Source organism: Podarcis melisellensis (assembly GCF_964234715.1).
Source record: "Podarcis melisellensis genome assembly, chromosome: 4".
NCBI lineage: Eukaryota > Metazoa > Chordata > Lepidosauria > Squamata > Lacertidae > Podarcis > Podarcis melisellensis.
In genome coordinates this window covers 29,217,695-29,238,342 of record NC_138531.1, presented here as the reverse complement: position 1 = coordinate 29,238,342, position 20,648 = coordinate 29,217,695, and the positions used below count along the sequence as shown (strand labels likewise).

General features: G+C 40.4%; 1 protein-coding gene across 1 annotated transcript in view; it reads left to right on the top strand.

The window, feature by feature from the left end:
• MRPS9 (mitochondrial ribosomal protein S9) overlaps positions 1 to 20,648 on the top strand; it is a 38,012-nt gene that overhangs the window by 16,502 nt on the left and 862 nt on the right. The window contains exons 3-10 of the mRNA XM_081907458.1: positions 2,669 to 2,731; positions 2,821 to 2,851; positions 4,394 to 4,473; positions 9,970 to 10,058; positions 12,667 to 12,742; positions 15,357 to 15,525; positions 18,682 to 18,790; positions 20,209 to 20,378. Coding sequence (XP_081763584.1) covers positions 2,669 to 2,731; positions 2,821 to 2,851; positions 4,394 to 4,473; positions 9,970 to 10,058; positions 12,667 to 12,742; positions 15,357 to 15,525; positions 18,682 to 18,790; positions 20,209 to 20,378 — 787 coding nt within the window. The remainder of the gene's footprint in view (positions 1 to 2,668; positions 2,732 to 2,820; positions 2,852 to 4,393; positions 4,474 to 9,969; positions 10,059 to 12,666; positions 12,743 to 15,356; positions 15,526 to 18,681; positions 18,791 to 20,208; positions 20,379 to 20,648) is intronic.

Sequence of the window (20,648 nt, the reverse complement as noted above, 5' to 3'; positions counted from 1 at the left end):
TTTAGCCATTTGGTTTCAGTTCAGATTTTCAGTGAGGGGCCAAGTGGATCTCTTACCATTCAGTGATGTGGGAATGCCACCAAGAAAGAAGCAGGTCTTTGAAAAGTCTTGTGCAGAGCGCTCATAGTTTGTGCTCATCATTGCCTTCGCCTCGTTTTCTACCTCTTTAGCATGTACACAGGCAATACTCTGTTCTACTTTAATTACAGATATGTAACAGTCAGTGTTTATGCTCTTGTAGCTGAAATTATTGTTTGAATCATCAAGCAGAAGCTGGCACTGAAGAGACTACTTAATAAGTATACATAGTCGGTCCCAGTATTCCATAATATATTCTTTTGATATGTTATTTTATATGGTGTTTAATATCCGTTGGCTTGCAGTGGGTTTTTCTATTGTCATTATAATTAATCCCCATTTGTTCACAAATGAATGTTCACCTACTCTGTATATGTACAATATCCCCATTGACTAACAAATGGGAATTCATCAAGTCACTAAGAGAATCAAAATACCATTCCAGAAAATCAAGTTAATCCTTTCTGTTTGCTGCTGAATTCTCAGAATTTCTGTTTGGAATGCCAATAGGGTATTAATAAAGTAATAGGTGAGGTCTTTATACACTCCACGCATATTAAGTGGGTTGATAGCGTTGACAAACCAATCTGTGTCCACAGAAAATATTATCAGTGTGTAATAGCCTTGAGTTAATGTAACCAGCAATACAACACAATTCTTCAGAGAGAGAAATATTAACTGCAGACTTGAGACTTTTTCTTCTCATTGTAGACAAATTTTGCTTGCACTAGTATTTCTTTATGCAACAGTTCAAGGTTCAGAATCATAATGAATTTTACATAATTTTATGTAACCTCTGTGCTACGTTGTAGCACAGGTATGCTATATTAGATAGCTTTAAAATTATTAAAATGTCATCCTAGATATCTTCCTAGCACACCAATGTAAACACATTAGCCCAACTCAGAGCTTCGTGCACTCTGCTGACATGGAGCTCAGAGCTATTGCGGACTTGCTTGTTCGCTGAAAAGTTGGAATAGCTAGCACTTGCAAGCGCTTTCACCTGCAGCCTGAACCAAGTGGGGAAAATGCATGCGTGTGCATCAGACCTTATGCAGACTTGAGGTGTCACAGAGTTGGAGCTATTTTCTTACAAGTTGATCTCAATGGGTTGGATCTAAACTGTTGGTGGATAAAACTCACTGGCAAAACCCACCTCCCAGTCTTCATCTGGAGCCTCCACTGGTTCTGTGTGTCCTCCATGAAAAGACAATGTCTTTCCTATTTAAGGATGGGTGTCTGGACACAACACAGTGAAATCAGGTACTTCTTTCCAGAAGCATACACGCCAATCTCTGAGCGGTGCGGGGTTTCAGGCGCTTACCCAGGATTTGGTTTCCTTGGAATGAGGGATAGCTGATACTGTGGTGTCTTTAAGATATAAGGTTTATTTACACATATAAACAATCTAAGCTTATGATGGAGGGACTCAGAGCATTAACACCCCAAGAGGGTCTTGCTTCTCTCATAGCTGCAGGCTTGGATTCAAACAGGAATCAGGCATGGTTCTGTCTCTTCCAGCTGTCTGCCCTGCAGAAGCTAGAAGCTTCTTGCTTCTAGCTCGCACACACAAATCCCAGCCCTGGCCTTTGTCTTTCTGACTCCCAGTGAGTTGAGGGAGGGGCTGTCTGGCACAGAGCCACTTCCTTTGTTACCTTAATGGCCCATTCCTACTTAGATTTTAACCCTTACTGGATCCAGGAATTAGAAGGGACTCAGGCATATAGCCTCCCTTCTGCCCTGCAACTCACAACAATGCAAATCATAAAATTGGTGATGATAAAAAAGGCAGCAGCCAATAAGAGTGTATCAGGGCCAGTTATTTTGACCTGCTAGAAGTCACATGATGATGATGTACTGATGCTTTAGAGGAAGTTGCCGCTGATGTCAAGGATCACAATAGGACTCCTACTCTCTCTGGAAGCATAGGCCAAAGCAAAATAAGACTGTCAAACTCCCGCTGGCTGTTGGTAAACGGCACTCTGTTCCCTTCTCCAGCATCCTAAAGCAAACAGAGGGTATTGGATTATACATGTTCCCAAATTAGGAAGGTAGTGTATGAGTTTAACCTTCACAGTTAATATGATCTGAGTTGATGAATCGTAGGCAAATTTATGTGGCTGGCTGAAAGGAGACCATGATCTGCCAGTAGACCTCAGAGTGATTTGCAGCAGATTGACAAGGGTTTCTGTCTCCCAATCGTTGAAGAATGGCAAGAACACAAAGGGTACTTTCCATCCAAAATAAGACTGCTGAAACAAAGAAGGCTTAGGAGGAAATCAGGAGTGAATTTGTGTGTGAAAGGACTGTGAGTTTTGTTCTGGGGCTTAGCATATGCTCAGAGGCCTTGCTTCTCAATAAATACTGTATGTTGGTCCATCTGCCTCTCCAGTAGTATTTTTTATCTACCTCAACTTGGAGATCTAGTAAAAAGAAAGTCAAAGGGTATAGATCCCACAGGCATAAAGTCTACCCATCTCTGTGCTAGATTTCCTGAGATGAGAGCTGTAATTTATGACTCTTATTATCATCAATAAATGGTTTTTTTGTTTTTGATTTTTAACAAATTCTTATTTTTCTCTTCTTGCAGAAAGCTATTGCCTATCTCTTTCCTTCTGGTCTGTTTGACAAAAGGGCCAGACCTGTAATGAAGGTAAGAACACGATTCAGTGCTGTAGATATAAAGAGAGTTTTTGTATAAGTTGTGCTAACATTTCTCTATTTTATTATATTTTTAAACAGCATCCCGAAGAATTGTTTCCAAAGCAAAGAGGTATGTGGAGGTAGACTGTGTATGTGAAACCACTTAAGTTGTTTTCTGTTATGTTCACATGTACACGAAAGCTGGGATACAAAAAGCTACTAAATGTGCACCTGGAATTTTGCCATGCCCACTGGGTTTTTATATGTTGTGGGTGGCGCTGTGGGTTAAACCACAGAGCAGAAGGTCGGCAGGTTCGAATCACCGCGACGGGGTGAGCTCCCATTGCTCGGTCCCTGCTCCTGCCAACCTAGTGGTTCGAAAGCACGTCAAAAGTGCAAGTAGATAAATAGGTACTGCTCCGGCGGGAAGGTAAATGGCGTTTCCGTGCGCTGCTCCGGTTCGCCAGAAGCAGCTTAGTCATGCTGGCCACATGACCCGGAAGCTGTACGCCAGTTCCCTCGGCCAATAAAGCAAGATGAGTGCAGCAACCCCAGAGTCGGCCACGACTGGACCTAATGGTCAGGGGTCCCTTCCTCACTAGCAAGCAAAGATACCCTTGACACATCACAGACTGCTTCGGAATACCTGTTTCAGAAGTGGCTTGCTGTGTGTCATTGGGGGTTGAGGATATAGTAAAAATAATAAAACAAGTTCAATACTCTTTAGGTATGCAGAATAATTTGCCAGGCCCTTTGGATCCCAGGCCATATTTGTGTGATTCCTTTATTTGTTATTTTGCTCTTCTTTTAATCTTCCTATGGTCATTTCTCAGTTGACCAAAGAGATCGTGAAATTTATTGGCGACCTCAACGCAAAAGTAATATTGGGACAGTGGAATTCCACAACTTTTTACCTTGCAGGTGGTGGTAAAGCTTTCTGCAGTCACTAATCACAGTGTTTATATCTTATCCTTAAGGTTCACAAATCTTGGTCCTTAAATATCTTGACTTTTTAGTTTGATGGGAACGGTATATGTTTTTAAAAGAGCTGACCGCAGCCTGTTGCCGTAGTTGCACCTCTACATTGCTGGTATATCTTTATCTAATCTGGAGCTGCACTTTTCATACCAGTTCATTCTTGTTGGTTTCTCTTCTGTGTGTGCTTTGCTATAATTCCCTGTGTAAATGTGCCTGATGCCAACTTGAGATTGCAATACAGAGCATGAACACTTGGAAGCAAGTTCAATTTAGATCACTGGGAGCTAGTATTGGGCTATATTATAGAAATAAACATATTTAGCTGCAAATAGATAAGGCTGAGGTAGTATGTGCCTTTTTATTATGCTAAATGTTTCTATAAATGCTTAGTTTCTGTGACCAGTAAGACCAGGCTGAGAGGTAATAAGCTTAGAGTGAAGAACTGTCACATATTAGACAGGATCATAACCTTAGCATGGTTAAGCAGTGGGATAAATTATTAGTTGAGATTGTGGTGCCAACGTTGTCTTTTTATAAAAAATTAACCGCAGAGAATATCCTGGCATTCTCTGAACAGTATGGGAGGGGGTTCTGGGTGCTGCATGGGGTTTTATTATTCCTGTTTAAACTATAGTTTGTTTTTTAGACTTCTGTGATTACCATTACATTTGCCTCCTTGTTTCTTTTCCTTAAGCAATCCAGTGGGACAAAGATGGCCGCCCATTTCACTTTCTCTTTTACACTGGCAAGCAGTCCTATTATTCTGTAATGCATGTAAGTTATCTAATGGCTTTTTTCCTAGTGGACCAAAATAATGGCCACTTATTACATAATGTGTATGTTTGTCGTAATTTTCTTAGGGCAAACGCGTTACCAAAGGAAGGAATGACTATTAGCTTTGGTTTCCCCCATAGTTACTAAACCAGTCTTGCTATGAAAGAATTTCAGACTGTGATAAGTAAAATACTAACGAAAGATTGACCAGAGGCAAATTTGTATGGTAATCCTTTTTAAAATGTACAGTATTCTTGAAGGAGAGGAAAGTTGCAGAAGGCAGCTAGATGTTTCTTACTGACGGCCATATTAGATAATGTGTGAAGCAGGTTTAAAGCTTTAATTTACATTTACTTGTAATAGCTTGACATTTGAGCACACAGGAAAATTGCAAGAGGCCAGTGCTGTGTTTTGACTGGCAGCTATCCTACCCTTTCAAACATGAGAATTGGTGTGCATTCCACTGGAGTTCACATTGCTTTGTTTAAAATCGGGATCCTGAGTAAAGCACTAGCCTCAACCACTTTTACATTTTTTTACTCGGAGACTACAAAGAACAGCCTCTCCATAGAGCATGGGTACTTCGTGGCTCTCGGTTCTCTAAATCCACTTTGACAGTGACTCGGTGCTGGTACAAATCTGGGTAGAGAATGTGGGAGCCACCCACATGCTGTTGCCCACTACTGCATTGTGTTAGGACATGAACATTGGTAGTGGTAGAAATCCTAAGCCTCATGCCTGATCATTGTGGTTGTTGTGTTAGTCCTTAGCTGATGGGAGTTGGAGTCCAAGAATAACCGAAGGGCATCACTAAAGAATCTCTAAACCTATTTCCTACAGAAGGAACATATTGATAGTATTTGATGCATGTTGTCTCTTTGTAGAACTCCTGCACGGATCACGTTTGCAACCCAAGTGTCCACGGTAGAATGAATTGTGTACTGAAGTTCAGTTATAGAATATATATATCTATATATATCTATATCTATATCTATATCTATCTATCTATCTATCTATCTATCTATCTATCTATCTATCTATCTATCTATTAATCTGATTGATAACTTTTCAGCCTGGTGATGCCACTGAACTCTTGTTTCCCTTGGTATCTACTTCTGGTTGCAGTACCAATTAGAGGACTTCCTCTGAAAAAACAAAAACAAAAAAACACCATGGCTTTACTGTGCATTTTAGAATTATCTGGTGTGTGTTTGTACTCCACACACCCAAAGGACAAAATCCCCACTTGTCAGGTACATTTATTTCTGTAGAGGGAGAAGAGAGGAATTATTTTTTCTTTTGGTTGACCTTGGGCAAATGAGCTTCTTGCCCTGGCAGAAATGAAATGAATGATAAATGTAGAGTGTGTCTTTGCTGAGTAATGGAGCTGCAGCGTAGGCTTTCCAGAGAGGTTTTCTCCTGCACAGCCTGAGGCAGCCCGAGGACCCCTACTGTTCATTTAAATAGGTATGTCAAATCTGCCTCGAAACGCTGCTGGTTTGATCTGTGGTAATATTTGTGAAGGTTCCATATGGACTTGAGCCCCCTGCAGTGCTAAGAAATAATGTACAACGCTTCATGGTGCAGACGCAAATTTTCTCTGAAAAGGGATGCAGCGCTGCGTTTTAGCTGTCGGAGAGGATGATGGAGCTGACGCGCTAGGCCTGTCAACTTGTTACACGGATGGGTTGCACGCAGAGAGGCTGTGGAAAATCTGTGCCTTTTAGCTTTTCTACTTAATCACGGTTGTAGCATTGCCTTTAGACTGTATGCTACATTAATTCTCTTCCTGCCTTCTGCCTTTCATCCCAAGTTTCACGGAAAAAAGTAAAGCATGCAGGTCTTGTCGAGGAGCCTTATCAAGCAGCTGTCATCTGACAGGCCATTTGCATTTGTTTTGGCTGAAACAGAGCAAGCCAAGGGCAAGATGTTTTCTTGCATTCCATCATAATGAAGAAATTAAAAAAAAAATTACAAGGCGCCCAACTTTTATTTTTATTTTTTTTACCCATTGCTTGCCTTTTGAAAGCGGCATGTGAGGTTTTCCTGAGACACACGGCCTTTTCAAAGAATAGCTGTGCTCACCACTTGATTAAAATCTTCCTGCACACGAAATCCTTTTGACAAACAGAAATGCAATCATTGTAGAATATTTGTAAATTTACTTAACTCGTGTCAGGGCGTTTAGAGATGTCTTCATTAAAAAGAGTGATATAAATCATTTCATTAAACAGGACTCATCCCATCTTCTGCTCAGGAAATGTGAAATATGTGTAAGGGTGTTAAAGATGAGAATCGTAGGCTAATGGAAATTAGAGAGATACTTGTTAAGTGCCAAACTGACACTTTAAAAAGTAAATGTAAAATAATTTCACTTTTTTACTGTATCTTGTGCTCATAGCCTTTTATAATTTGCAATATTTAAATTTTTTATAAAATACATTTTGCCTACACGTGTCTATTACCATTTGCTTTACTGTCATATTTCAGTTATTTATTTCAGTTGAGCCAGCCACCCTGCCATTTATATAGGTTACTGGATGCAATATGAATAGGCTTCCTTGTAGCATCTACACTGACCATCATCCATCTTGTATATTCCATTTCATATGCTGCTTACATGTTAAAGCTTATTACTACTTTAGCATTTCTATTCCCAGTTTCATCTTTGTTTCTCTGTTTGTTGAAAAGAGTTTAGGATGTAAATGGTTTCTTTAGTTGCAAATTCAGCTGCATCCTGAAATGTCTTAACCCCTTAAATTATTGAATTTCTGTGAACCATCAATTGGGAACCGCTGTACTAGAAGTCTTCAGAATATCATTCATCTTTTACAAGGTTGCATTATTGGCTTGTTTAAAATGGCATTGGAAACCCAAACATGTTATGTCGTATATGTAAAGCTGTATGTAACAAATTAAGAAACAGAATGCAAAAACAGACCAGAAGGATGTTTTCCAACTAACAGCAACTTATAGAATCTGTGTCTGGCATTTTAAGATATTGGTTGCATATGAACTCCACCTATTTCCTCTCTCCAGTGCTTCTGAGCCTGGGGGCAAGAGAACTAAGTCTAAATGTATTGATGATGTTGATAACCTACTATGTTTGTTTAAGATATAGTTCAAAGATCCAGTAGCCTGGTGCTTGCTCTTAACTTACTATTCAGCAACAGCTTTGTTTAAAACTGTCTGTCTTGTTAATTGACAAGATTGAGGATTAAGTCCTCCTGTTTTATGGCAATATATATATGGCTCACAAGTATCTTATAAAATCTACTGCATAATGGCCACATTTGTAAGGGATATAGGCATGTATATTTATGACTTTGCTGTTGCCTCTGGAAACTGTTAGTTAAATCTTCACCTATCCGTTCTGAAGAAGCAAGAATTCCTTTCTGAAATGCTTCAGATGTGAACATTTGCCGAGTGACATGCTTCTCAGATTCTTATACCATTGCAAGATAGCATGCATCATTATCCTGTCCATTGATTTGTTATCCTGTAAATAATTTTGCACATGCCTTCCTTTATAGCTATGCACATCAATAAAATTTAAGAACAGCCAGAGTGTTTTGAGGAATGAAGGAAATGGGATCTGAAATGAGCAAGTAAAACTTCCCATGTCACAATGTACCCTTGTCAGTAGATAAAAACTCTTTAGGTTATCTCCCCCCCCCCCCCAATCTAGACTGTATTTGAGAAAAATAAGTGAGGGTGGTGAAATACATTTAGCCAAAGGTGAACTGAAAATGCCCATCCTTTGAGGAGCTGTATGGTATCTTGTGGGCTATTATGACCTAGGCACATTCACACAGCATTATAACAGGGCCGGGAGAAGGGATTTTTTTGCCAGTGTTCAGGAAGACAGAATGGTTATCAAGGTTGTGTTTGCATTGCATGCGCCATTGGCTGTGAGTCTGGTGCACAGCTTGACTCTTTTTAAAAGTTTGCAGTCCATGAATTCACAGAGAAACTTGAAAATGTCCAGGCATAGTCAGCTGAAGGCTCTGAAACTAGAGAGGTTATTTGGTAAGGGCTCTCAAAACATATTGGTGTGCAAATGTCTCAAGGTTTCAGTCTGAGAAACTACAAGACAGATCCCAAGTGTAGGTAACCGTTTGTTCACTGCATGGCTACAAATGGGAAACGAGCAATTCACCATGTTGTTAGAATCATAATGGAGTAAAAGTGGCCATGTAGCTATAATTCCAGCTAACACAATAAGTGAAGCAACATCTTCCTCTTCTTCCATCCATGTAGAGCATCATTACCAATCTCAAGAATGAAGGACCTCGCAAGGATAATGGGACATAGCAACCTGTAATCTTCCCCCATAGGCTTGAAGGAAGTTTTCAGAGCCTGCTATCAGATTGTTATAGAGAAGAATAGAGATGAATGTGTGCACTGCAATTTTTATGGTTTGGCTTGCTTCATGTGACAAGCTTCCATTTTAAAAGGGTAGTCAGCAGTGTTGTATTTCTTACATGGGCAAGACCATCTCTTATCCCACCCTCTTCCAAAGGTCCTGAATTGCCTGGGTTGCTGGTACGTAGAGAAGAATGTAATAGAAATTATATCAGTTCCTGGAACCTGATTCAAAGGTGAAATCTACACACATAAAAAAAAACATTCTGAAAATGCTTTTTTTAAAAAGTGTTTTTAAAAATACAATGAATTTTTCATAAGGCTTTCCATCGCCATCTAGTGTCACATTGTATCTTGCACTTAAAACACACTTAAAACGTTTTATTGGCAGCTGTATAGCTGAGTCCAAATGCTGAATAATAAATCAGTAAACTATGGTTTTATATGATTGAGCAGCATGCTGCTTTATAGTGTGCTACTCCCTGGCTCTTGCTATTGCTGTGCTGGGAGGAAGCAAACCAACAGCTGATTTACCATTATGTGCAACTTGGGCTTGTGGTTTGTTTCTCTCCAAACCACAATTGGAAGGCAAGGTTTGTTATCAGCTTATCACTTATTGTTTGTTTAGAGACAGATACACCATTGTCGAGTGTTCAGTCAGAACCTCTTTTCAGGAAGTTGTAATCAGGTAAACGTCCTTATTCTTTTGTATTCTGGCTTAAATCGGGTGATTCTACAGCTAAAGAGCCAGGATTGTTTGAAGAATTTCATTGTTTTTCTTTTGGTTATTACTACAGACAAACCACTGGTCACAATGGTTTGTTATAACTGAAATTAGTTAAGGTATGTGCTGTGCCCCTTTGTACCACAGTTCGAGGGGAAATATGGGAGTTGTGGTACTGTAGTCTTGCAGCTGAACTTCTAACACACACACACACAATAATTGTTTTTATTAAGGATTTTCTTGGGTTACAAAAGTACATACATTGTCTCCATTTTCAGGTAGTAAGAGCCCTTTCTACAGATTAGTTACATTAGTTGTGAGACAATGTTGAACTTCTAACTGATATTTGATGCCAAAATTTTCAGCAAAAAGATTTTAAGTGGAGCTCACCCTTGTATCTATTCTAGGAATTGTATGGTAAGCTACTTCATATTGAGGAACACCAAGAACGAATGCGTGCTCAAGGATTATTACCGCCTGAGAAGAAATCCCATTTGTAAGTTGTCTCTGTGATCATAATGAAAGTATGTTGGGGATGAGGGATGCAGATGCAGTTCTCATACAAGGTTTTCAAGATATATCATCCTATGTGGTATTATTAGCCTAGGCCAGCCTTTCTCAACTTGGGTCCCCAGATGTTGTTGGACTACAACTCCCATCATTCCTAACTACCAGGACCAGTGATGGGAGGAGATGGGAGGTGAGAATTGGGAGGTAAGCAAAGGAGACTATTGAGGAGTGGAGAGTTGATAGGTTGTTGTTGTTTAGTCGTTTAGTCGTGTCTGACTCTTCGTGACCTCATGAACCAGAGCACGCCAGGCACTTCTGTCTTCCACTGCCTCCTGCAGTTTAGTCAAACTCATGCTGGTAGCTTCAAGAACACTGTCCAACCATCTCGTCCTCTGTCGTCCCCTTCTCCTTGTGCCCTCCATCTTTCCCAGCATCAGGGTCTTTTCCAGGGAGTCTTCTCTTCTCATGAGGTGGCCAAAGTATTGGAGCCTCAGCTTCAGGATCTGTCCTTCCAGTGAGCACTCAGGGCTGATTTCCTTCAGAATGGATAGGTTTGATCTTGCTGTCCATGGGACTCTCAAGAGTCTCCTCCAGCACCATAATTCAAAAGCATCAATTCTTTGGCGATCAGCCTTCATTATGGTCCAGCTCTCACTTCCATACATCACTACTGGGAAAACCATAGCTTTACCTATACGGACCTTTGTTGGCAAGGTGATGTCTCTGCTTTTTAAGATGCTATCTAGGTTTGTCATACTCTGGCTTTATTGTGTTTGTAATGTAAGCTTTTCAGTGGTATATGAGAGAGACGGATGAAGTGAAAGATTTTAGGAATGAGTCAAAGTTAAAGCAGAGATAGCTCAGACAGTGAGTGATAAGAGTCTGTGGGAGAAGAGTATAATAATTGCCTAGCTTGGAAAAAGATCAGAACCTAGAGCAGGAATGAAGAGCAAACACAATGTTGACAGTGAGACTTGCCTTTCACCTCCTTGATTAAGAGATGAAACTGCACGTCACTTTTGCTAGTATCCCTGTAGTGAATGTAACAGCCCCAAAAGAGATTCTCCACAGTCTTTGCTTTGCTTTCACATTTAGAAATGATTTCCTCATGGAGGACAGCCTCCTCTGTATGCCTTCCCTCTTTTCCTTGGATTGATTGTCATCCAAATGATTGTGTGCAGAGCCAAGATATGTCAGAATGAATTGGCACTGGGACACCTTCAGGAAACTAATCGTTTGCTGAGGAAAACCAGCTGGTACCAAAGGATGAGCCATTACTTGGAGTGGTGGTGTAAGGAAGCCTTATCCAAGGTGTGGATTAGGAAGGCCAAAAGAAAATGAAATTGGAGGAAGAAGTTGAAGACGAGCACTGGAAAAACAGTGACTGTGGAAATCCCTGACAAGAAGGTTAAAAGACTTCCAAAAAACAACAGCAACACCCCTTGTTAGGACTAGGCTTGGGCTACATACACATCATGCATTTAAAGCAAACCCACCCCAAGAATTCTGAAATCTAGCTTGTTATAAGGGTGCCAGAAACTATAGCTCTTTGCAAGGTAAATTGCAGCTCCCAACCATTTTTTTTATTGTTTTCCTTTGAGTGGGTGTTTTAAATGTATGGTGTGTACATAGCCTTGGTGAAATGTAAGGTTTCAACTGGAGGGAAAGGTTAGCATGAAGAGACAGAATTCTTCTTGAAAAATGAAGCGAAGAGGTAGAATGAGGGATAAAAGATAAAGCCGTTCAGGAAAAGTAAGCATGAGAAGAACAGAAGGAAAGTAAACAGCCTAAAGGGCAGAGGAACAAGCTGATAAATGAATGGCACCAAGCCCAGGGGGCGCTCATCTTTCCGCTGTCCACCGTGTGGTGATATACAAGATGTATGAAACAAACAACACCAGAGAATGCCTGGTTTCTCTTTTGCCTGCAGCACATGGCAAGACTGTAAGATAGTTATTTTTGTTTTCAAATTGTGGCTAATCCAATCCTATGCTGCCCCTACTGATGCTGCCTCTACTGTGTTTTACCACAGCTCTTTTGGATGCACGTCATCCCTCCAGGAACTGAGTGTTCAGCAATTGGCCGGCAACTGGTCAGTCTGTCTTGCACCAGAGCTGATCTAGATAAGGTGTTGAAATCCCAGAAGACTTTGTATTCCCTTTCTACTTCAGTGCTTCACACCCTGCAATTACCACTAGATAGGAGGGAAGAGTTATGGGGAAGATGAAATACTATTTCTTGCTATGTTTGCGGTCTTTTGTGTTGTGTTTTTTGAAATCTTGTGTATTAAATTTCATTCTGGTACAGCTGATTTACATACACATTAGAATGCTGCTGAAAGTTGCCTTTAAACTAAACTGATGCCCGGACTTTTAACTCTCAACCATATTACTTGTTAATAAAGTAAAATTATGACACCGGAGCTACTGCTCTTTGCTTTTGGGAATAGAAAGTTTGTAAATGTAACTTGCACTTTTTCAAAGTAAAAGACAAGTATATTTCCAAATGAAGTGTGACTGTATGTGTGGCCCTTTGCAATCTTAGTCTAATTGCATGATTAGTTAAAAAGAGAATATATGTGATATTTTAAACAGAAACCTGATTGGCAGCAGATGGCTGATTAAAGAGGAATTGGAAGAAATGATAGTGGAAAAACTGTCAGATCAAGATGTGAGTAATTAATCTCCTTTATTTAATGAACCTTGTATTTTAACAGAACAGCTACATGGGTTTTTCTTTAAGGATTCTGAAAAAATCTTTTCCTTGGAGACAGGAATTATTCATATTCTTGGTCTCTTTCGTGCACATAAACACACATATTGAAGAATCTGTATTGATTCCTATACAAATTACATAAGCCACATTTGGACAACTTGTTCACTAAAATTGTGAGAGACTGAATGGATTCTCTCAAAGCAGCACTTCTCTTTAGTTAAATCTGTCTGACAGGAACCCAAGAGGAGATCCTTCCAGTTTAACTTCTTCCCCTGTTTGAACAGAATGATAATTGTCCAAGCATCCATCTGCAAAAGTTTCCTGTCTATTTGACCTGCTTCCTGGTGTCCCTGTTCTCTTCCTCATTGGTTGGCTTTTCCCTATCCAACCTTCTGCCACCCAAGGTGTTTCTTTTAATTTTCTTTGGCTTCATTGAAACATCTCAAAGAGTCATGCATATTCCAGGCATGCTAGCTGAACTTCCTAGCATGCTCAAAGTGTAAGGCTAGCTAGCTAGATCCTAAGTTTGTTTTCATTTTGATATGCATTCTTCTTGTTCACTATTTTTTCCCCTTAAATGAACTCTTATTTGGAAAACAGGAGGATTGGCTAGTCACTTTACTTCACTGCTTTATCTCCCATGAGCCTGGCCACTCTGGCAACAGGCTTCAAGGTTTGTGGAAGCAGGGAATATGAAGAGAAGAAGTGGGCGATTTCCTAAATCCCAAGATAAGCGCTTAAAGGCTGTGAGCTTCCCTGCTGCCTGCTGACTTGGAAACTTAAAAGCAAGGTGGGGGCAGTACTACCTGAAGGTTGGAGACCTGGAACACACTTTTGACAGCGTTGGTGCAGCAGGGAACCCCATAACAAAGAGTTTATTTATTAAGAGAAACATAAAATCAACAAGAACACTACAGAAACAAAATCATAATGGCTCGTATTGTGCTAGCCCTATATATTCCCTAGCATGTGGTGGTGTTAAACAAATGTCCAACAGTGTGTGTGTGTGTGTGTGTGTGTGTGTGTGTAAGTGTGTAATATGCAGAATATTTTGGGGAACTTAGGATAACCTTTTCATTTGTTAGTCTTCATGTGATGGTAGTTGTGCGAAGAGAGCATGCAGGGCTGCACCCCTGACCCTACTATTGGGTCCCCTGCTGCTCCTGCCTTCCCCACTGCTCACACTTTAGGGCAGCAGTTCTCTGTGGGTCCCCAGATGTTGTTGGACTACAACTCCCATCATCCCTGATCTCTGGCCTTTCTAGCTAGGGGTGATGGGAGTTGTAGTCCAACAACATCTGGGGGCCCGCAGGTTGAGAACCGCTGCTTTAGGGGGGATGTTTGTAAAGGGAAAGCCTATTGCACTTGGTGGGAAGTGTTTATGGGCATTCAGCAGGCTTCTCTTTAAAAACATGCTCCAAAATATGTAGAGAGCAGGAAGGGGCAAGGTTGGTGTGACCCCAAAGGCAGTGGGTGCAGCCCCATGTTCTCTCTCCATGTGATTATAATTGTGTGGAGAGGGACAAGTGAAGAGGGCTTATGCCAAACAAATACTGCTACGTCTGCCAATTGGATTACTTGTAATAAAAAGGGGATGATGAGAGATCAGGTACTCTGTACAACAAAGAATTACCTGCATCTTCATTATGTCACCTCTGTTGCTCTCTTCTCTCCCCCCCCCCAATTAATTGTGTTCTTTATTTCTGCCTTTTGTGTGTGCACTAAACAGGTATTTAAGATCTGGGGTCATCAATACAACATTCGTCATCGACACAAACATGTGTGCCGGTGTGTGAAAGACTTTATACTTACAGCCACTTCTTAAATTTCTTGTTGCCACAAGGCCTTCAGATAAGCCTTAATAACAAGACCATGTACAAGCAGTGCAGCGTTTTACTTTCTAATCACATGTTCACGATGTAGGGAGCGAAGCACACAGTACCAAAGGATAATTTATTTCAAGAGGTTGCCCTTTAAGTCAAGTATCTCTTGAATTTTTAAGAAGCTTGATTGTTTGGTTTAAAAAGAAAATTATAAACATTTAAAGTAACTCCCGACTGAACAGCCAGTGGCATAGATACACATTTTCCGTATGTATTACGAAATATAATCACCTAAGAAGTGGCGTTTAGGAAAATAAAATTATTTCCATTTAAATGTACATATCAACTTGTTTGAAATGAGTTGGGAAGCTTACCTCTTGCCACTCTTCATCAAAGAATTGGATTCTGTTTTGAGGCCTGCAAAATATTTCTTTGAAAATTAAGATGAACTTCATTTTAATGTGGTAATCCCGTCTTACAAAGAGGTTGGTTGTATTTTTTTGAATTCTGGATTCATTTGTTGCTAGGGTTAAAAAAAAAAGGATTAGGTATCTTTATTCACATAGAAAATGATACATCTGCATGTTGTTTTGAAAGCAGCATGCAAATGCAGAAGTGTCATCCTGTCAAAAGTTATCAATAAGAGCAGAACTGGAAAGATCAAGCATGTAAAAATAGAAGTTGTTGGCAAATGCAATTACACTTGCACCCCCACCCCTTAATGATATTTTTTTAATTGTCTACAGTATTCACGGTGTATTCAGCTGCTAGAAAAACTGGTCGCAATGCCGTGCCATGAGATTGAAGATGATTATGTGCAAAAATTCCGTAAGCAATTACCTGTGCAATCCAAAAAGCAGAACGTAGAACCCCTACAGTATGATGAGCAGGGCCTGGCCTTCAGTGCCGCAGAAGGTAACTTTTTGTTCTTGTTTTTCCTTTGTAGAGAGAGGGGCAGTTCTTGGTAGACCTGAGAAATAAAATATGTTCTGGTATTTTCCTGGTTGTACATTCACAAGCATGGAAAGGGCCATAGCTCAGGGCTAGAGCATTTGCGTTGTGTACAGAAGAACAGTGGGACGCGGGTGGCGCTGTGGGTTAAACCACAGAGCCTAGGACTTGCCGATCAGAAGGTCAGTGGTTTGAATCCCCGTGAAAGGGTGAGCTCCCATTGCTCGGTCCAAGCTCCTGCCAACCTAGCAGTTCGAAAGCACATCAAAGTGCAAGTAGATAAATAGGTACCACTCCAGCAGGAAGGTAAATGGCGTTTCCGTGCGCTGCTCTGGTTTGCCAGAAGCGGCTTAGTCATGCTGGCCACATGACCCGGAAGCTGCGGACAAGCGCCAGCTCCCTAGGCCTATAGATGAGCGCGCAACCCCAGAGTCGGTCACGACTGGACCTAATGGTCAGGGGTCCCTTTACCTTTACAGAAGGACACAGGTTCAAATTCCCCAGCATTTCCAGATAGTTCAGTGAGCACCTCTTGTCTTAAACTCTGAAGGGCAGCTGCCAATCAATGTGTAGACAATACTGTGTAAGATGGATTAGAGGTCTGTGCAAGATGGATCATATGGCAGCTTCCTATTCTCCTATGACGTTGAACCAAGAAATGCTGTCCCAAGATTTGTGGTGAAATTTGAACTAGAGCCTATGTTGTCGTACTTGTTTCATGAAATTGTTTTGCTAGGGCATAAGGACCCATTAGCAGCTTTCCTTGGATGGGCAGATAACAATTTGGCAGACGCATGCGGAAAAATGGCACATAGTAGTCCCATTGAAGTCACTGGGTTTTACTTCTGAGTAAACACACAGGCTTACGATCAGGCTGTATTCACACCTGGTTTCATGATAAAAGAATACAATGCATTATGACTGTATCTATTAAGCAGTGTTTCTCATTTATGTGGTTTTTTTTAACCTGACAGTTCATTTGGGCTAGTTCAGTACTTTATTTTCTTAACAAGCAAAGCTGTTCAAATTTCACCTGTTGTTAACCCAGTTTTCACAACACCACAGTGACTCGGATTGATAAGATTCTGGGCTTGTGTGTGTGTGTTAATTCTTTCATTTAATATTACTGTCTATGCTGAGAAAGATTATAGACTATGGCTGAATCTTCTAAACATGCTGGTGATATTTTCATACCAACGAGACTTAATCAAACAAATACGGGTATTTGTTGAAAAGCATAATCTTTTGTTTAAAGATTTTCAGTATCCTATGTGTAAAGATTATCTGAAACCTCTACATAAGGAATTCGTTTCTGAAAGGATTCTTTGTATCAGTAGTAGATTGCATCGTTTTATTTTCTTACATCCCTAAATGCATAATGGGCATGATCAAAACAATTTGTAACTGAGTTCAGTGGGACTTACTCCCAGGAAAGTGAATATGGGATTGCAGTCTCATAAACATAGACATAGTCCCACGTATGACCTGTTCACAGGCCATAGTAAGCTGGAGTTACTGTTTTACTGTGAACACAGAGATTACTCCCACATTGCTCATCCCATACCAAGAGCAACATACCACCATCTGTAACTTAACAATACATCTGAACTGGGGATTGTAACAAGCTGTGTTTGTTTGACTCCAAACTATGATCTGAAGCCAAGAAAAAACTTGGCTTCAAATCAGGGTTGGTTTGAAGTTGAACAAACCATGATCCCTAGTTTGGAAGTAATGCTAAGTCAGGGGTTGCGGTTTGGTGCTCCTTTTCACCCTAGCGGAAGGGTGTTGTGTGTGCGTCTGCACATTCACAGTAAACCATTAGCTATAAATTACCACGATGTATGAACACAGCCATTGATTGCGCTAATTTGCCATTTCTCCATTGATAAATGTTCTTCCCAGTTCGCAACAAGCTGCCTTAAGGTTCAGGTCCATCACTTCTTCATACTTATTATTTAAAATACTTATATCCTACCATTCCATTGCATTTGCTGTTCTCAATGCTGCTTACAACAGTTTTAAAAACCTGTAAAATCAAGCAGATATTAATCAACAATAATCAACAGCTGGGGAAATCTCACTGCCCTAAAATCTTGCAATTGGCACATTGAGCTAACCTTAAAAATCACTTTATCTGAAGTCCTATGGCTTTAAGCATATCTAATTTCATTTGAAGTAAATGAGATGAGCTGCTAAGTATTTATGCTTAAACAGAGTTTGGGGTCACTATTAATGAAGAATTCTCCATGTATGTTGTATAGGTCTGAATCTAACTATTTATCTTATGAAAATCCAGTTTCTCTGTTGAAGATGCTGGCTGCCATTTTGAATTCTCAGAGTATGCTTCCCTCTGCTGGAGGAAAAAAAGAAATATTCATAGCAATGGCGGCAATATGAATATTTTATCCACCATGTCCCATTTTTCTTTAATGGGATGAGACATTTTTGTTCTTGCTGTTTATCCCTTTTTTCAATTTATTCAAATCTTTTCAGTATTTTTATAACAACTACTTGCACGGATGGAGAGAGATTATGTGTAAAGCCTTTGTTGTCGAAAGATGCTAGTGTTTCTGCCATAAGACAATAATACTAATCTCAGGGCTTAGCCATACCACTTGGGTTTCCCAGCAGCTAAATAATAAATAATAATAATAATGCAAATTTCCTTGGTATCATTTTAGCAACCACAGATAAACAGGAAGCATAGGAACCCACTCAGTGGCCAGTACCTAGAATAACAGTCCCTATTTATTGGCTATGAGATGGACTCTCTGTTGTTTCCATTACCTGAACAATTGAGGCAGCTTCACCCATATGGAAGTGTCAAAAGGCTGGCAACTTAAGTCTTTCCCATTCCAGAACAAATTTAGGCACTAAATCAGTATTGGGCCCCAGGATGGATAAAATAGCTTTTGGTACATTACAAATAGAAACTTTGCCTCATAGGAAAAAGAAACATGGGCAGTACTGCAATTGGCCAGGAAAGAATGCTGTGTGATGAACTTGGAATAAATAATATTTATTATGAGAGTATTTCACTTTTGCTAGGATTTTCCCATGATGAGCATGCCACGTATGATTTTTGAGGTGCTAAATATAAACGTGTGTTATTTTTTCAAGGCTGGAGAAAGACAGCAAAAGCAACCGTTAAGGTTTATGACAATGGAAGTGGGAAAATTACTATAAATGGAGATGATTATATTCTTTACTTTCCAGTCTTGCAGGACAGGTGAGTGAACTAAGTCAGTGTTTACTGTAGATATATACTTTATTTAGAATTTTTCAAGGGGATATGTTGCTGAAACAAAGACTATAGCCAGTCTAGTCTTAGCAAAGGCTGGTGCCCTGGGTGACTTCGAGAGGAAGGTAGGGATATGAATTGAATAGGTTTCTTAGTTTCTTCAGTAAGATTGAGGTTGTATTACATGTGCACACCACCCTACCATCGATACTTACAAAAAATTGGGAGCGTCTTATTTCTTGCCATTGTTTAACCAAAGTCACAAATGTCTGAGTTGAACACCGCCCATCAGGAGGACTTCCAGGAAGATGATGGACAAAGATCTCACCTGGAGACTCTTCCATGCCACCGGATAAAACCTGGGATCCCCGATTGCAGGATTGCACTGAAAAACACCAAAGTCAAAAGCATTTGTAAACAATTAGACTATGGTTGAACGAGTGGCATAAATACTGTATATTAAAAATAAAAAATGTTTCTCTCCTGGGCTAAACTATTTCCTTCTATCGCTGTATTTTTGTTTTTCAAACTGCATGCTCTTACTTTTGTCATAGCACCTAATACAAGTCGGAATCCTGGGGCCATCTTGAAACTGATCTGAAGCTCTGTGTTTGTTCATCTTCTCACCAAGTGGATTGTTCCACTTGAGAAAATGTTCCATGTTCTGTGAGAGAGTGATGATGCAAATTCATTTATCAAGCCAGGATTTCAGAGATATAATGCACCTAGTCTAGTTAATCTTGGGCACAGATTGGAACAGAGGGGTATTCTAGGTGCCATTTAAGCAAGATCCCTACCAGATTGGACCAAAGGCATCCTGTTTCTAACTAAGGCTAGATTAATGCATTTAAACTCACAAGAAGGCTGCAGTTTCCTTATTGGAAACTGATCTTTAGAGGCTTGCATAAGCTGTTCCCCACCAAACCAAATGCAGCCTTTCAGAAGCTTAACAAAACTCATTTGTTTGTTTGTGGCACTGCAAGAGAGAGAGAGAGAGAGAGGGTTATGTTGGTTATCTTTCTTTCTTTGCAAATGAGCCTGTTCTAGATATTTGCCTTGGAAGTTTTCATTTGACATAGTTTTATATTAACATCATTTTGCTGGCAACCATGCTATGTTTGCCATTAAAGGCAAGCTGAATTTTATGGAATATATATATGCAACATAAAAGAAGTGAAAGGAGGGATAGAAACGTAATTACAAACCGTACAGCATCTAGCACAGTGCATTACAGTTGATACAACAGGCAAAAAATAATAATCAAGTGGTCCACCCAGACCCTCCAGTTTTGTGGGGAAAGATCGGGAACCACTGATCTAGATCATTTCCACCTGTCTCCCTGATTCCTGGTGTTACAACTGGACTACATGAGCCAATAATGCAGGATGCGTTTATATGTTTTTCAGAGAACAGCTGATGTTCCCCTTCCAGTTTCTCGATCGCCTGGAGAAGCACGACATGGTCTGCTCTGTTTCTGGGGGAGGAAGAGCAGCCCAGGCCGGAGCGATCCGCTTAGCTTCCGCAAGAGCGTTGTGTAGCTTTGTCACCGAAAACGAGGTGGAGTCCATGAGGCAAGGTATAATCATGAAAGTTGCCCTGGCTCATCTGTGTGTTTTGCATTAGAAAGGTTTGGACTGAATCTGGCATTGCTTAAGTGGACATCCATTCACACAGCAGGACTTCAGCCTTCTTTCCTCTTCCACCCCCAGCAAACCCTTTGTACCCCCCCCCAATTGCTCCTAACCGTCCAGAGCAGATGAGGGAGAGGGAGAAAAAGAGGAATTCTTGCTGCCTGAACATAAATCTATTCTTTGAGGCATGGAATCCATTGGCTGCAACTCTTATG